This window comes from Nuphar pumila, chromosome 12 (assembly GCF_984573655.1).
Source record: "Nuphar pumila chromosome 12, dmNupPumi1.hap1.1, whole genome shotgun sequence".
Taxonomy (NCBI): domain Eukaryota; kingdom Viridiplantae; phylum Streptophyta; class Magnoliopsida; order Nymphaeales; family Nymphaeaceae; genus Nuphar; species Nuphar pumila.
Window position 1 is genome coordinate 31658333 of NC_143260.1, and position 18744 is coordinate 31677076.

Sequence of the window (18744 nt, forward strand, 5' to 3'; positions counted from 1 at the left end):
ATTTTTTCAAAATTTCCTATTCTTTCTATTTCAAGAGAAGTCCCATTAGCAGTAAAGACCTTTGACACACTTGTTTTATTTTTAACACATTTGGATAGACTTTGATTATTTGGGGTCATATGAAAAGATGCACCAGAGTCAAGAAGCCAAGAAATTTTACCTAGATCAGAAAAAGATGAGGCTGCTGCGCCGGTTGAAGCTTCAGATGAGGAAGAGGCACCTTTGATGAAAGGCTGAAGAATCTCCATTAGTTGGGCCAGGGAAACTGGTGCATCCTGATCTTTAGGCTCCGATCCAGCAATTGCAACTCTTTTTTCTCTCAGCTCCTTAAGTTTGGGACATTGTGGCTTGTAGTGTCCCGATTCATGACAGTGATGACAAATAACTTTCTTCTTATCATAGTCACCATTTTGTCGGTTAAAGTGAGGAGGCCTATATGATCGAACATGATTCCCTGGTCTAGACACGGCTAAAACGGAATCATCTTCAATTTTTAAAGAACCTTTCCGGAGACGATTTTCTTCCATTGTTAACTCTTCAATAGTTTCAACAATAGAAGGAATTTTTCCCCGGTGAAGTAGGGCCGATTTAGTGGTTTCAAATTCCGGCCTTGATCCAGTGATAAACTGGTAAAAATGTTCAGCATCGAGTTGTTTCTGACGAAGCTCGATGTCTTCGGCACAATGCCACTTTGGTTCTAAAAGGGAAAGTTCTTCCCAAAGTTCGGACAACCTATTGTAATATTCACGAATAGTTTTGTCTCCTTGTGTCATCATTCGAACTTTTTCTTGGAGGTTGCAAACGTGTGCAATATCTTTAAGGGAATACATATTCTTAAGGTATTCCCATGCCTTATCGGCATGATCAAATTTGGCAAGACTTGAGCATTTTTTAATGTCAACGCTATTGATAAGCCATGACATTATCTTCGCATGAGATATTTTCCATTCTTTCCATTTCTTCTCGTATGAGGCAATAGCCTTGATTTTCTCTTCTTCCGATAGAGGGACCTCTTTATCTCCCTCCTTTTTAGTAAGAGATAACTTAGGTTCCGAATCGGAACCATCCACAATCCCCCATAAGCCTTTTCCCCATATATGGTGCTTCATGATTGAAGCCCATGTTACATAGTTCGTATCGCTTAGTTTCATAGGCATGATGGTGACTTTATCATTGTCATCCATCGATTACAAGGAGAGAAAGAATAGGGATAGAAGAGAAACAAGAAGGAAAATGAAAAAGAAAGAAAGAAAAACAATACAACAAGATGTGAAATCTTCTCCAATGAAGTGATAAAACACTTCTCTTCAAGTGGCGAACACTTTTGCAAACAGGCACGGAAACCGAGGCAGTTTTTCCTCAAGATTTAGTACTTCCGCTGCTTTGATACCATGAAATGAAATGGGGATCTTCGAAACACGAGCTTAGATTAACAAGAGCAAGTGTCAAGAATGACACTAAAGCATAACCCTTAAAAAGGGTATAACTGGAAACAAAATAAAAATAAAAATGTATTCTTTATTGATATGAAAAACCAATTGCTTAAGAAGCATTGGAGTAAAATACAAGAGGGGCTGCACCCCTTTATATACACAACTGAAAGAGGACTCAATAGAGCTGTTGGGCACAGTCCAACAGCTCTATTTAGAGCTGTTGGAATGTGTCAGTCCAACAACTCTATTGCTAGTCAAGTCTGGACAGGACTTGACTAGCAACAGTCATTCTAGTTCAAACTGAACTAGATGACATAAAGACAAAAAATAAAAATAAAGGAAAAAAATTACTGAAAAGAAAGAAATGAAAAATGTATTTATATATATAATAATATAATATTATTATATATACATATATGTACAGTTTTACATTTTAACACACATTGCTCTATATGGTCTTAAACAATCACCTCGAGCTTGGTTTGAAAAGTTTAGTTCAACAGTGAAGTCACTTGGTTTTGAGTAGAGTCATCATGATTTTGCCTTGTTTTTGTCTTCCTCTGCTCTTGAAAGATGTATATTGCTTCTTTATGTAGATGATATGGTTTTCATTGGAGATGATATAAATAAGACTGAAGAGACCAAAAAAAAGTTGGCCAATATGTTTGAGATGAAAAACTTGGGGCGTTTGAATTATTTTCTCAGGCTTGAGATAGCCTACTCTTCTAGGGGACTGTACTTGTCTCAACATAAATATGCTACAAATTTGATTGTGAAAGCAAGATTGACGGATGAATCTAAACGAGTAAATTTTTCCATGGAGTTAAACTTGAAGATGAAAGTTGTTGATGGTGTTGGGCTAGATGATCCTATAGTATAGAGGCAGTTAGTTGGGAACTTTATATATTTGACTATATCCAGACCAGATGTAACTCATGCAGTTCATGTAGTGAGTCAATTTGTGAATACTTTCATATCAATTCACTTGGCAGTTGTACTCAGGATTATTAGGTATGTTGGAGATTCTATGCACTATGACATGTTTTTCTCATTTTTGTCTGACAAAGAGTTGAGAATTTTTTGTGATACTGACTTTGGAGGCTCCACTAGAGATCAACTTTCTACTATAAGATTTTGTGTTTTCCTTGAAAGCTCTTTGATCTCATGGAAGAGCAAAAAATAACAAAGAGTTGGATTGTCCATTGCAGAAGTTGAATATAGAGTGATGGCTCAAGTTATGGCTGAGATTATTTGGATTCGATGATTATTAAAGAAATTGAGAATTTCATGTGAAAAGAAAACTCAGCTATATTATGACAATATGAGTGCTATTCGTATTGCAAAGAATCCAGAGTTTCATGAGCACACTAAGAACATTGAAATAAATTGTCATTATACAAGGGCTTATGAAGATGAGATTATAGCTTTGGAGCATGTTAGCTCAAAGAATCGGATCACGGATGCGCTCACAAAGAGTCTTTCTTCTTTGCATTTCAGTTCTTTTCTTTTCAAACTTGGAATGTTTCTTTTACATCCTTCCAAGTTTGAAGGGGAGTATTGAAAGTCTATATAATATAGTCCATCATAATTTTATATAAAGTAATTTGTTAGACTAATGTGTACATACCCTATAAAGAAGGGGTATATTAGTTTTTTTGATGTCTCTAGTAGGGTCGACCCCTTATTTTTGTAATGTGCTCTCATTCACGAATGCTATGGAATAAAACATTTTATTCTCTCCTTTGTGTTGCCTCCTCCTCTAACCCTAATCTCTTCCCCTTATTTTTCTGCACATTTAAACAGGGTCCATATGAAAATCCAGAGGGATGCCCTGACAGACCTCCCTCTCTATTGGAGCTCATCAACAATCCCATCCCTCTCTGTTGGCGAGCTTATTTTCACCTGGGTCCACCCAAAAGCCAAGAGAGGGAGTGGTGGAGCTCATCGACGATGATTCCAGCAAGATCTTCAACCCTGTTTTTCAAAGCGACTTCAACCTAAAAAAAATTGTTCTACATCTACCGGCAACCGCTCGACTGCCGATGTGCAAGCTCCACCATTTCCCAGTGGTGGTTTGCTGTTGGTTCAAACATAGGGGGCCATCGTCCTTTGTTTTGCACAAAGGAAGGAGGTGAGAAGATAGGTGTTGGGGATCTGAGAGCCCCAACATTCATCTTTGAAAAGACAACTCTGTGATTTTAAATCGTATGATTCAAAATCACAAGCTAGCCCATGAGATTTCGAATCTCATGGGCTGGTGGGAAACAAAATCAAAATGATTTTGTTTCTCACAACCCAAAAGCGATGTTTGGTTACTGAGAGAAACCAAATCAATGAGATTGAAACTCTTGTTTGCATGAGAACCAAAACTCATGAGGCTCAACCAAACATGCCCTTAATATCACAATGAATCTTAAGAATAAATATTTAGAAATATTTCAAAAACATTTCCAATTTGTTAGCAAAGCTTTAAATAAGAGTTAACGGAAGCTTCTTAGGTAGGTGGGAAGCTCGCTTCCCAGAAACTCGCTTCAGAAGCACGATACTCCTCACTTTCGAAACTTCATGGGAAGCTCAATTCCCCCACGCTTCTTCTAAGCTTCTCATACACATGGTCTATGCATACTATATACTTTTCTCACGTTTCTTTTCATCTTGTTCATGTATTTTCTCTCACGCTTTCACTCACTTTCCATGTACTTTCTTTAAATTGGTAACCATCATTGTTAGATTTTAACAAAAAATTAACTCTTTTATAGAAAAAACATGAAATATAAGAATGATCAATTTTATTGTAGTTTTTATTTGTTTCTTATTTGATTCCATATTGCTTCATTTTTTATTCATATTTCGCTTTTAATTTGAAACTTCACTTCCCGCTTCGTATAAATTTTAAAATGCCTCTCTTCTCGCTTCCGCTTCCCGTATCGCTTCCCGCTTCCGCTTCCTAGTTTGGCAACCTTGCTTTAAATCATGAATATTAATGAAAAAGACACTAGAAGACTTAATTCAAATAGAAAGATTTCAAAAATAATTAAGAGATATGATAAACAAGAACCTCAAAATATTAAGATAACTTGAAACCATTTCTCAAAAGCTTCATAAGTCAAATGTCCATATTCAAAATCAACATATCTCCAAAGGTAGAAATGAAATACCTAATTACTAGAGACAAAAGATATAATCACCTATTAATATAAACTATCAAGGAGCAAACATGCTCATACAATGTATCAATGAATTAGATAGATATAAATGGTCAACAACTATATCAAATTGTTAATAAGCAAACAACATATGTATAAGAGCATTGCTTCAATTTCTCAAACAAATGCAAGGGCTCAAAAAGTTCACAACAATATAAATAACAATATCAATAAATGCATTCAATATATCTCAACCTATGCAACCAACACATTTTTATCATGATAATGGAGTATTAAAAAAATAACCATTTCCCATAAAAGGACAAAGGGGCAGCGAAAAAGATTAGAAAAGCCATGAATAGATTTTAGAAATCCCACATACAACAAAATTTTAGCATCATAAGAAGAGAAATGATATTTATAAATCCCAACAATAGTTTGGTCACCACAAGCAATCATCTCATTGACTTCCAACTTAACAACCTTAAAATCTGAGTGTATCAATGCATAGGACAAGAGCTCAAAAACAATTGTTAGCAATATCCATACCACTGACCATGCACCAACAATACTGGCTATCTAAACTGAAAATAAACACCAGCTACAACCACAAGAGGTTTACACACCTCACCTCGCTAATGATTGTAAAACTGTAAACAATACCATCAATTACAGTGAGTGCACATAACTCACCACACAGATGGTTGTAGACTGATAAAAAAAGATCCCTTGCCCAAAGAAAAATCACTCAAATAAGAGGAAAAAATGGGAAACAAGAGAGGTACAAGAGAGCTTGTAATGAAAACAGATTAATGTCAACAAGGAGATAAGAAATATGATTTGAAAATAATATTCAAATCAAGGCACACAATAAATTTTGCAAGATTATTACATAGAAACCATAATGACCATAAGCAAATAATAGTTTAACCATCACAGACAAAGAACAATACGAATATCCAATAAACAACAAGGGCCAAATAAGCAAATGAGTGATACAACTCACTCACAAAACCATAGATCAAACAACCATCAGTTAGAGCCAAAACTAGTGTCAATACTATACTCATAAACCAACAATCTAAACTGACAAAATACCGAGGTGGACACAACTTATCCCAACAAACATCTCTGGCTCCACAACACTGAGGTACACACAACTCACCTCAAAAGGCTAAAAGAAATGATGCATCAGAGAAAATACTCTGATGGACTAAACCATAGCCAAAAGAAGGCAAAAAAAAAGCCGCGACAATCAATTTTCAAAAGGAGATTATAGACAAGAGTCAATTTAAAAACAAAAATTTCAAATCAAATCCAATAAAGGGTGTGGGAAACTTTGAATGAATATGGTGCAATAATATGCAAAACAAGATGACAAGATCAGAGTTTCCAGTTGGGAAAACGAGAGCGGGAATCCAAAGCGAGAAAGGGGGCACTTCCAAAATTTTAGGAAGCAGGAAGCACAAAATGACTTAGAAGCGAACTAAAAATCATCTCGAAAGTGAAAAGTGAAGCGACTTAGGAAGCGAACCGGAAGCGACCTAGGAAGCAAGGTAGAAGCGAGAAAAATGGAAAAAGAAGGAAAAACAAGGAAAAAACAAAAAAAGGAAAACGAAGGGGAAGCAAGCTTCTCATTTAATTTTGGCGCTTCCCAATACATTTTGGAAGCGCCACATTTCACGCTTCCGACCTATGGCGCTTCCGGTAACCCTAGACAGGATACAAGCAAATCACTTAAATCCTCATAAGAGACCATAAACAAGACGTACACAAGTTTTACAAACTTTATACAAGCAAGATGGACATGGACAAGAGAGTTCTCACAATCCCAGTAAGCCAAAAACACACCATTGACAAGGAAAAATGTGCATGGGCAATACAACCAAGCCATTAGAGGAAAATATAATAATTCAAGAGCATTCACAAGTACAACCATCCAAGTAGAAAGTAATTGTTTTATTAATCAAGGATGCTCACCAAAGAAAGATCATAATTAATCCATACAAGATAATTTTGCATTCACAATGAAATAATCTTTAAGAGAGCAATAACTTAAGGCCACTAAGGCAAAAACACATGCCACACAAAAGCTATGAAAAGTCATTAATGGCACACGAAATACATATAGACTTGCATTAATACTCGATCATCATAAAAAAATTACACAAACACATGCATGTGTACAAGACATAAAATATGTAAGTGATATGCCTATAGAATAATCACATGTATGATTCACCAAGAGAATGCAACCATATACATAAGAAAAAGATGATTTTTTAAGAACTTCCAAGAGTTCTAACAAAAGAAAGGCATGCATACATGCAAGTTTGATAATGAAGAACACAATTAAAATTCATGAAAGAACTTTACTTTGATGAACATCCATGGTATTTCTATGTACCTAACTTAAGGTCATAATGACACAAAGCATGAAAAACATACCAGTATAATATTCTGAAATTCACAAAAGGCCACATCCTATGGAGTGACATATCCACATATAGCAATTTGTAAGAAAACACAAGGAGCCAACAAGTTTTACATAAGATTCACAAATTTCTTAAAACAATATACTCTAAGGTCATGCTTTGACACATACTTTCACAAAGTTACTAACAATCACAAGGGTTTATAAAAAGCTTCAAAAAAGGTACTAAAATACCCAAAACAATAATAAATACACATTTCAAAAGGACAAGTCCATACAAGAGCCATTAAAAAGAAAGTTCAAATATGATACTCATAAGGGTACACATATAAACAACATGACACTATAATACACCATTAAAAATATTTTGCATAATATTTACAAAATAATTGATAAAATACTATATCAAGACTTCCTCACGAAGCACAAACTCGAACAGGATACCAAGAAAAAATTTCTTGGCTCTAATACCATGCCACGAAGTGGCACGGAACCCAAGATGCAAAAAAAGTGAAAAATTATACTAAATCTTATTAGGTAAATGAAATACAAATGCCATAGCACAATGTATTTGAATATAAACATCACATAAACAAAAATAGGAATCAAGAGTAAAAACAAATAATTTTATTAATAAAGAAATATACAAAATACATTTAAGCCTCACTACAAGCACATTCATACACACACCTAAACTGTCCATCACTCTTTCACATTTCACTTACACACACACATTTATATATGCAAGAAGGGGAGGGACTAGCCTAATGACTAGTTTGACCTCCTTCAACTAGTCGTTAGGCACAGTCCTAATGGCTAGTTTTGGTCAACCTAGCTTGACCAAAAACAAATATAACAAAAAACAAAAATAAAAAATAGAAAAATCAGTCATTTAAATAATGACTGAAAAATACAAATAACAAATGATAAATTCCTATTCTACCCCTATTACATTTACCTATACTATTAAGGACAAAAAACAATAGGTATACTAAAAAGTATACCTTAAGTACAAAAGAAAGAATACAAAAAAGAAATGCCCAAAAAGTATACCTAAGTATACTTAGGTATATACAACAAGTAGAATATTACATTCATCTTAACAGATCTAAGGTGTTTCTATGGTCATCTACTTTGGCTAGGAAAATTATCTCTTCGGCAAGCTGTGAAAGTCTTTAAGATTTCTTCCGCCATGTGAGAATCAATGACAGGCTTTACCTGCAGATCTCCATCATCTTTCCTGTTAAGTTACAGATAAAGCCTGCTTTTGTACAGATGGCAGCATGATACCATTAATAACTTTTATGCTATATTCACAATTCACTGTCACTTCACATTCTGGTTGCTAGTATTGTATCTTGTCTCATCTTCTGCTTCTGTGCTTCTTTTTTTCCCAAGCTAATGGGATAAAATAATTTGCTATGGCAGTCAGAGCTAGAAAATCTATCATTTATGTACACAAATTCTCGTGACTATGCTGAGATACAGAGAAGAATCAGTGAACTTTGTAAAGAGCATGAAAAGGAACTTGATGAGGTATCCATATCTATCAATATATTTGTTGGATAAGAGTTGAAATGATCCTTTTTTTCTTATTTTATATTTTACATTAATAGATGTAAGGGAACCTCAATAAAGAGGATTATCAGGGGCATCTCAATAGTTATATAGAATATTGGTTTTGTCCCATTTGAAGTTCTTTACATGAGCTTTATCTAATTTCAGGCAAAGAGAATCCTAGTTGAAAATATTGAGAAGGACCAGTTCCTGGACCTTATAACTCTTAACACAGAAGTTCATTCAGTTTGTAAGGACCCTTACAGGTGAGCATCTGAAGCTTTGGCTTTCTTGACCTCTTATTCTGCAAGCATTGCCCTTAAGCTCTGTTGGGATCTACTGGATATGACAGTCGGATGTGGTAGTTATCTATTTCAATGCAACTGACAATGCAAATTGTATAAGCTATTACTTCTGCTAAATGAATCTGTATTCAATTTTATTGTGAGAAGCAAGATTTTGGATCTTATGACATTTCGTAGAGATCCAAAAGACAAATAATGTGATTATATCAACTGCATGAACAAGGGCATCAGACATTCTGAAAAAGGGAAGAAATGATACACAATGTAGTGGATTGCTGGTTGTTTACCTTCATACCGTACATAAAACTTCTGACCTATTGTTGCCGGAATGGGTTTGCATATTTTCCACTTTCGTAAAAATTGCTGCTCATGCATTTTCTTGAGCAACTTTGTCTGACTGTAGCTTTCATATCCCTTCTTTTTATTTTGTTTGCTAGAAATATTGAATTTAAGTCCAAAGATCCTTATTTAAGATGTTTCAAAACCGACTTTCAGACATCATGATCATATTCAATTTGGTTTGAGTACTGTAAGTGCTACCAAGTCGAGACACTGTTACATTGTCCAATACTCAAAGTTGTCCAGAAAGTCAGTATGTCATCTAGATGTGATGGTTTCTAGTGTGGATCACTTCTTAGAAGAGCGAGTTCTCAGCATTGGTGCTCTCAAGCATGGTAGTATATGGCAAGTCTGGACAGTTTGCAGGTAGTTGAAATTTATTCTCTTGCCTGCCTAGTCTATTTCTTCGACAAGTATTGGAGTCTTATCTTGTCCAGAATGGCATCCAATACACGAAGAGTATCATTAAACAAAAAAGGAATACCCTTCCCTTCTCAAACGGAGTTGAAGGTTATATTTCAATCAATTTCAAAGAACTATTTTAGAGGTTAGTTGCTATGCATTTTTATGTTAATGGGTCAATCCCTCAGCCACATACTAAAGGCAGAAAGGTCCTTCATTTCAGTGCATCAACTGCCTTGCAGTTTGCTAGTGAAAGCAGGTGAATTCTTCTAGGTAAGAAAGCAAAGCCGCTTGTCATGATTGATGGTTGAAGTTCAAGTGATCTTCCAGATTCTTATTTAAGCTTTCAATTATCTCATGGTCTCATGGTTGAAATCTATGCCACATGGGTACGGGTACGGGTACGGAGGGTACGACATGGCAATTCCAAAAGATATGGATACGGGGACACGGTTCAATAATATTTACTGCTCTTTTTTCCCCTTTTATAAAAAAAGGGGGATGGGTTACCCTTTTATTATATAAGGGGAAGGGGTAGCTTGTAACTGTAATGAAGTATGCGGAAAGGTAAAGAATGCTAAAAAGCATTCACGATGTCCCACAATGGACTAATACACAAAATGAACAATAGCCAAGTCCACTATGGGACAATCCATACATAAGCTTTAAAGAAAGCAAAAGCTAAAATATAAAATCTCTTTATTGAGAGAAAGAGAGAGAGCACTAAGGCATCAGTACATCAAAGAATACAAGGGGTTTTACCCCTATTTATACACACAAGGAGGGTTCAAAAAGGATGCCAAAAGGGGGCTCCCAAAGAGTCATTGGGAGCCCCCAACGATCACATTTGTGACCGTTGGGGGGCTCAACGACTCTATTGTGGGGCTCTTATTTGGCGTGAAATAAAAAACAAAAAAAGATAAAAAAGACAAAATAAAAACAGAAAAAAATAAAAGAAAAAAAATAGTTGTTTAATAAAACAACTGTGAAAAGACTATAATACCCCTATCGGGTATTATAGTGTTATATATATATTAATACATATTATTTAACAGTAACCTCCATCCCCCTTCTATTACATTTTTGAAGAATGGATCTTATTATTGATCTACTTCACCATATTCAAACATCTAGGATCTAGTCATCTTATGAGTTAATTTGTATTGGATCCATTGAAAATATTTAACATGTAAGGTAAAATAGGTTAGATTAGATCAAATCACATTTTTTTACCAGATTCTGACCAAGATTTAACCATATCCATCCATATATACTTTTCCCCATCCAATATGAATTTGGATATACAGTATATGGATCAGATTTGGTTCATCTGACAGGAAATCTGACCCATCTAGTATTTCTAATACCCACCCTCGCATTTGTTTAGGTCTAGTTCTAAATGTGATTTGAAAAAACGAGTCTAATTAAAACTCGACTCATTAAAAAAAATGTCAAAATCATACCAAAGACCCCCCAAACCCAAGGGGGATAGGGGTTACCTTTTATTATAAAAGGGGAAGGGGGTACCTTGTGACCCCATCCCCTTTTATTAAATGGGTCCTTACCGCTTCTCTCTCTCTCCATAAAAGAGAACGAGGAGGAGAAGACAAAGATGAATGAGCCAAGGAACCCCAGCCCCACCGTCTGTCTCTCTCTCTCCACGAAGGAGAATGATGAGGAGAAGACAAAGAAGGAGCCAAGGAGGACCCCAGCCCCACTGTGTGTGTGTGTGTGTGTGAAGAAGGAGAACGATGAAGAGGAGGAGGACGAGGAGGTAGGTGCCTTTCTCTCTCTTCTTTTTCTTCTTCTCCTCCTACTGCTGCTTCCAAGGGTGGGAAGGGGGAGGGTTTCAACAGGGGAAAGCAAAAAACAAAAAAAGGGTTTCGGGTTGGGTCTTAGTTGGACCTGACCCTGAGATCTGATCCAGGGCGTACCCGCACTGCATCCTGTACCTGCACCCGTGTCGTCATGTGTCGACACTGGTACGACGACAAAAATGTTGTGTCTATGTTACGTAGGTTGAAATGCAAACCCCTAACACTTGATGTCATTGGTGTTACCATAGCGGCATTGTAGCATTAGCATTACTGTAGCTTTTCCACAATGATAATGCATTTGAAGCTCTCCAAAGCTCTGCATAACTTCATGGTTGAAGGTCAATATATAACTCACTGTGTATGAGCATACAAATGATTGTAATGCCTTTTGAGTTCTCTAAAGTTCCAAATAACTCCGTGGATGCAAAGGAATAGAGTTTTATTACACTTTACGAAGCAGCTTTGGAGGAACATCACATGAGAACTACTTGTGTTCGGCTGCTAACTTTCTTATGCTTGGACACACAAGAAGTATTTAAATTGTAGTTCATGTATGCGGCTGTATACCTATGGGCAAGTGTGTTGTGAATGCACTTGTGTGACAAGAACTCATATGCACTAACAATGCATGCATATATTGTTAGAACTTGCATTAATTAAAGCCATTTCCTAGGAAGAAAATATAGAAATCAAAGGGCATTCTCGATAAAAGCAACTGTTGCATATTAGAAAAGCTTAAACTTTAAGACTCTTCTCTCAACTGAGTTGATCAACTTCCACCTAATAACCTATGGCCTATGGTACCCAGACACACCATTTTGCCCTCCGTACTCGTGTCGACACATGTATCCTCGTGTTGACATGTGTCAACACCCGAACATTGCATTTTACCCTCCTTACATACAAGTTTGTATTCAATTTATAGTTTATAATTTATAATTATATTATCAGTTTATAACTTTATATTTTCAGTATATAATATATATTTTAGATATAGCATATATATTTAGATTATATTCAGTTTATTTTGAATTTATTCTGTATTTATGTGATATATATATATATATATATATATATAGCCGTGTCCCCGTACCCACATTTTTTGGTGTCCCTGTACCCACATTTTTTGGAATTGCCGTGTCGTACCCTCCGTACCCGCACCTGTGCCCATACCCAGGTGAAATAGCCTGTCACATGCGGGAATGGGACATGGTGCAGATACACTTCATACAATATGTTAATTTCCAAAAATTAGGATACGGGGACATGGCCGTACACACATAGATGTATGTATGTGTATAAAAAACCCATCTTCAACCATTATAGCTGAGAACATCAAACAATGAAACTAGGTTGAAACTGGAATGTGAAGTAATTGATGACAAATTTTAAAAGAAAAAGAACTCAGGTGAATACAAAATAAGTAAATAAGATCATAAAAGGAAATAGACAAAGTTAATGACAATGATGACTGTGTATGAAACTAGTTTGACTGTGTCCATGAAGTGTCAAGTCATGTCCATGAAGTGTCCGAGCCTCGTGTTGTGTTGACATGGGATACACATGCTGTGTGACATAGCTGCTAACATGGTCTATATGTGTGTGAAGATGAAATGCTGGAGTATTTATATTGTCATTATAGGGCCGAGTCCGACATTGTGTGTATGTGTGTGCATTGTGGTTTTCTGAATAGTTATTTAACATATTTGAATAGTGGTCTGTGTGTGTGTATTTGTGTGTGTGTGTGTGCGTGCATGCAGGTGTGTGTATTCTTGAAACTTTTGTTTTTGAGTAGTTCACAAGTGGCATCTTTATGTTGAATCTCTGATGGTATTGTTTTTACTGCAGCATATATAAGGCTGTTCTTAAATCAAAGGGATCAATAAGTGAGGTCAATCAAATTGCACAGGTTTGTTTATCAAATTTCAGAAATAGAGCTGATCATTGTAGATAACCATGGAATTATGCCTCTGCAATCACTGGTTTGGGTCAGCTTGCAGCTAAAGTTAACTAACATATTGCATATGCTCACCAGCTTCGTATTGTCATCAAACCAAAGCCCTGCATTGGAGTTGGACTTGTATGTTCTGCTCAGCAGGTAACAATTTTTAAGGTTCAGTTGTCATATTAATGCATTCCTTCATTATTGTTAACTTGCTTGTTTTACTATTTGTTTCAGATTTGCTATCATGTTCTTGGTCTTGTTCATGGAATCTGGACCCCTATTCCTCGGGCCGTGAGGATCTGTCTTTTCTCTTGTTTTTAGTTATCATTTTTTTCACAGGCAAAATTAATACTGGTTTCAAATTGACAACAGATGAAGGACTATATTGCCACACCCAAGCCTAATGGCTATCAAAGTCTACATACCACAGTGATACCATTTCTTTATGAGAGTATGTTCAGATTAGAAGTTCAGGTGACCCATTGAGCTCAGTATTTTCTGTTATAAATAGTATTTTTCTTCCACAATTTATAATGTCGGTTTCTGGTCATTTTAGATTATGATATATATATTTTTCTTGGTTTCATTTTCTCCTTTCGTAACCATCATTATTCTCATGATTTTGCTCATGGATTTAATGAATCTGTAGCAGTTGGTTGTTAAAATATATATATATATATATATATATATATATATATATATATATATATATATATATATATACATACCCGATAGGGGTATTTCTGTAATTTCACATAGTTGTTTTTAGAAAACAACTATTTTTATTTTTTGTTAAAATGTAATTTCTTTTTTTTTATTTTTTAGTTTTCTTTTTTTATTTTTTAGGAACCAAAAGGGGCTCCAACCATAGAGTCGTTGGAGCCCCCAACGGTCACAAATGTGACCGTTGGGGGCTCCCAATGACTCCATGGGAGCCCCCTTTTGGGCTCTCCTTTTGAGGCCCTTGGCCCTCCTTTTCTCTCCCCTCCCTCTTGTATAAATAGGGGTGAACCCCTTGTATATTTGTATTCTTGAAAGCTCTCTCTCTTTTCAATAAGAGGCTTTTTATATTGTTGCCTTCTTAAAGGCTTGTGCTTGCTTTGTCTCTTAGTGGACTTGTGATATTGTCTCTCTTATTCATTGTTGTAAGTGCTTATGAGCACTATTTATATTTCCGCAATATCTCATTACATGGTATCAGAGCCACTCGATTCTTAAAGAAAAAGTGTGGTTCGTGTATTTCATATTTTGTGAATCTCTTCTTACTTCTTGGAAACATCATGGAGGCAAAGATCAACCTATCCTTCAAGCTCAATGGAAAAAATTACATGATGTGGGCATCGGCAATGAAAGACAATCTCAAAGGAAAGAAACTTTGGGGTTTTGTCATGGGTACCGTTCCAGAACCTAAGCTTATGCTCATGAAGAACGAAGGAGGTCAAGAAAAGGCTCTTAAAGGAGATGCTCCCCTCAAGACCATTGAAAATCATCAAAAAGAAGTGAAAGATTGGGAAAGCAATCACGCGAAAATCCTTGCGTGGTTTATGAACAATGTTGAGCTTAAGGTATGTGCTAATATAGCTAAATTTCGTCGAGCCAATGAGGCTTGGTCCTTTATGAAGGGTATGTATACCCAAAAGGATCTTGCAAGAGCATGTTTTTTGCAAGAAAAGATTAGAACCACCAAACAAGGTGATTCTAGCATTCAAGACTATTATAGTGCCCTAAACCCACTATGGGATAAATTGGCTCTTTTAGAGCCAAAATGGGTTTCTATGAAAGATATTAAATTAAGACAAAAACAAATGGAACAAGAACGATTGTTTCAATTTCTTTTTGGGCTACGTCCCGAATTTGAGCAAGTGAGATCCTCATTTCTCCATAGATCTATATTTCCTCCAATTGAGGATGCCATTGCCGAAATCACTCAAGAGGAGACAAGGCTTGGCATGAGTAAACATGTTGATGAAGTGCTTGTCGTATCCAAACCCGGTAACAATGTAAGAACCTATAAACCTCCTCATTTTGGGAAACGAGGAAACTATAATGGAGGAAGAAAAATGATTGTTTGTCATCATTGCTATGAGCCGAGTCATATCAAACCCGCTTGCCCAAAGCTTATTGGAACCTTCAAGCCTAAGGTGGCCTCTCTTGAAGAAACTACCACCAAAGAAGATGAAGGCAAGAATAATGACCTCAAAGAAACTCTTGAGCAAATATCTATTGCTCTCCAACAAATTCTAAAAGCTTCTTCCTCCACATCGGGTGCGGCTATTGCTTCTACATCATCATCCGGTACATATTCTTGGATCCTTGATTCCGGAGCCTCTTTTCATATGACCCCTCATGAAAATGCACTTGTTGATGTTTGCACCAATTCAAAGGATTCTTGTGTCTCTACGGCCGAAGGAACCTTTTTAAAAATTTCAAGTATTGGCTCTTTTAAAGATTCTCAAAATTTTTGTGTTCCAAAAGTAAGAATTGTTCCCAAACTAAATTTAAACCTTTTTTTCGGTCTCCCAAATTGCCGACCATGGATGTGAAATATCTTTCTCATCTAATGGTTGCTTTGTGCAGGATCTTCGGTCCGGGAAGCGGATTGGGCAAGGCCATAGGAAGGGAGACCTCTACTATATAGACCATCTTGATCTTCCTACAAATTATTTTTGTCCTTATGTCCAAGAAAAAAATATGGAAACTTGGCATAAAAGACTTGGTCATCCAAGTTATTCCAAAATGTATCTTTTTCCTTTTGGAAACAAATTTTGTAAGAAAAAAGAAATTAGTTGCAAAGATTGTATTTTTGGAAAAATGAAATCTATTCCATTTCCAACTAGAACTTTTCTTTCGTCAAAAACCTTTTGAATTGGTGCATTCGGATGTTTGGGGGCCTTCTCCGGTTATGTCTAAAGGGGGCTATTCTTATTATGTTACTTTATTGATGACTTTAGTCGGTATGTTTGGATTTATTTTCTTAGTCATAAGTCAGAAGTATTTACTTTCTTTAAAGATTTTCATAAAAAAATTCAAAATCAATTCCAAAGTAACATATCTACTTTGAGAACCGATTCCGGTGATGAATATTTATCTCACGAATTTAAAAACTATTTAACCCAAAATGAAATTTGTCATAAAAAATCATGTCCTAGGACCCCTCAACAAAATGGCCTAGCGGAAAGGAAACATAGGCACATTGTAGAAACCGCTAGAACATTACTTGTTTCTAGAAATATTTCAAAGAAGTTTTGGGCCGAAGCCGTGCTAACCGCAACTTATCTAATCAATAGAATGCCCTCTTCTAAATTAAAAAATGCTTCTCCCTATGAAAAGCTCTTTATTCGTATTTTTGGTTGCAAATGCTTTGTCCTATTGCATAAAAGAGATAAGTTGTCTCCAAAAGCAATTAAATGTATTTTTCTAAGATATGGTGAAAATAAAAAAGGGTATAAATGTTATGATTTTAAAAATGCTAAACTATATGTTTCAAAAGATGTAACATTTCTAGAAGAAGAGAATGATTTTGATAAAATAGAAGAAACAAATGAAATTGATTACATATTTCTATATGATCTTATTGATGACATACAAAAAGATTTCCTTGAAAGCATAGAAGATACATGTGAGGCATCCAATCTTGATATAATACCCTCAAATGATAATAATGCAAATATGAATGTTTACTCAAGAAGAAATCAAGAAAATCCTATTAGTGCCCTCGAAAAATACTCTCAAATTTCTGAGTCTACTGAGGAACCACAAGTTAGACATTCTTCTAGAATATCAATACCCCCAAATAGGTTTGTATCCTGTGATTCCTTAACACCCAACTATCGAGCATGTTTAATAACCCTACATTCTTATTTTGAACCCGCTCACTATAATCAAGCTAAATCTATACCACATTGGATTGAAGCAATGCAAGTTGAACTAAATGCACTAAAAAAGGCTAATACTTGGGAAATAGTTAATCTACCCCCACACAAAAAACCTATTGGGTGTCGCTGGGTTTTCAAAGTCAAAACTAAAAGCGATGGCTCTTTAGAACGATATAAAGCTAGGTTAGTCGCTAAGGGATACTCACAAGAATATGAAATTGATTATGAAGAAACATTCGCTCCCGTAGCTCGAATGACCAGTGTCAGGACTTTAATAACTGTCGCATCAACCAAGAAATGGCCTATTTATCAACTTGATGTAAAAAATGCCTTTTTAAATGGAAGTTTAAGTGAAGAAGTGTATATGGATCCACCACCCAGAATTAATATTGAGCAAGGACAAACTCTTTGGCTTTTAAAAGCATTGTATGGCCTTAAACAAGCCCCTAAGGCTTGGTATGATCGTTTCAGTGATATCATGATAAAATTAGGATTTCACTTGTTATACTGACACTGCTCTTTTTGTTAAAAATGTAGGTACTAGTATCGTAATATTGTTACTTTATGTTGATGATATAATTATCACTGAGAATGATCAAAATAGTATTATTGATGTTAAAAATATGTTAAAAAATAATTTTGATGTGTCTGATTTAGGTTTTCTTAGATACTTTCTTGGAATTGAAGTTGCATATTCTTCTCGAGGATATATTTTGTCACAGATGAAGCTTGCTGCAAATATATGTTCTAAGTCTGGGATTTCTGATGATAAAAAAATAGAGACTTCCGAGGTTATTAATGCCAAATTACGGTTGGAGAATGAGGTTCTTCTGAAAGATCCTACACCCTACAGACAACTCATTGGGTCTCTCACCTACTTAACCATCACCAGACTAGATATCACCCATGCGGTTCACTCAGTTAGTCAATTTCAGCATGCTCCTACAACTGTGCATATGAGTGCTGTTCTCCGGATCATTCGTTACATTCGGAACACCATCAATAAAGGGCTATTTCTATCATCCTCTTCTTCCTTGAATCTTCTTGCTTATACTAATGCAGATTGGGGAGGTAATCCTAATGATCGAGTCTCAACTACTGGTTTTTGTGTCTTTTTACGGGACTCTTTGATTGCCTGGCGATGCAAGAAGCAGCAGAAAATTTCACTATCATCTACTGAAGCTGAATATCGGGCTATGGCAAGCACAACAAAACTTGTATGGCTTCGCAGTCTGCTTAAAGACATGGGGGTTGATATTACGAAGCTTCTAAATTATGTTGCGACAACAAGAGTGCCATCTATATTGCAAGCAATCATACCTTCCATGAACGTACCAAGCATATCGAAATGGATTGCCACTATGTTCGTGACGAATACTTACGAGGAACAATTGCTCTACCGTATGTCACTTCAGAATATTAGTTGGCGAATTTCTTTACTAAAGCTCTTCTGGCTCCACGCTTTATGTTTCTTCTTGGCAAACTTTTCGT

At 35.8% G+C, this 18744-nt stretch overlaps 1 protein-coding gene across 2 annotated transcripts in view; it reads left to right on the forward strand.

Annotated features, from left to right (window-relative positions):
• Nucleotides 1-18744, forward strand: part of LOC149820541 (putative GTP diphosphokinase RSH1, chloroplastic) — a 66591-nt gene that overhangs the window by 21307 nt on the left and 26540 nt on the right. For both annotated transcript variants that reach the window (XM_089982459.1, XM_089982460.1), the window contains 6 exons: nucleotides 8442-8549; nucleotides 8739-8836; nucleotides 13282-13342; nucleotides 13469-13531; nucleotides 13613-13669; nucleotides 13751-13852. In XM_089982459.1, the coding sequence (XP_089838585.1) occupies nucleotides 8442-8549; nucleotides 8739-8836; nucleotides 13282-13342; nucleotides 13469-13531; nucleotides 13613-13669; nucleotides 13751-13852 (489 nt within the window). The remainder of the gene's footprint in view (nucleotides 1-8441; nucleotides 8550-8738; nucleotides 8837-13281; nucleotides 13343-13468; nucleotides 13532-13612; nucleotides 13670-13750; nucleotides 13853-18744) is intronic.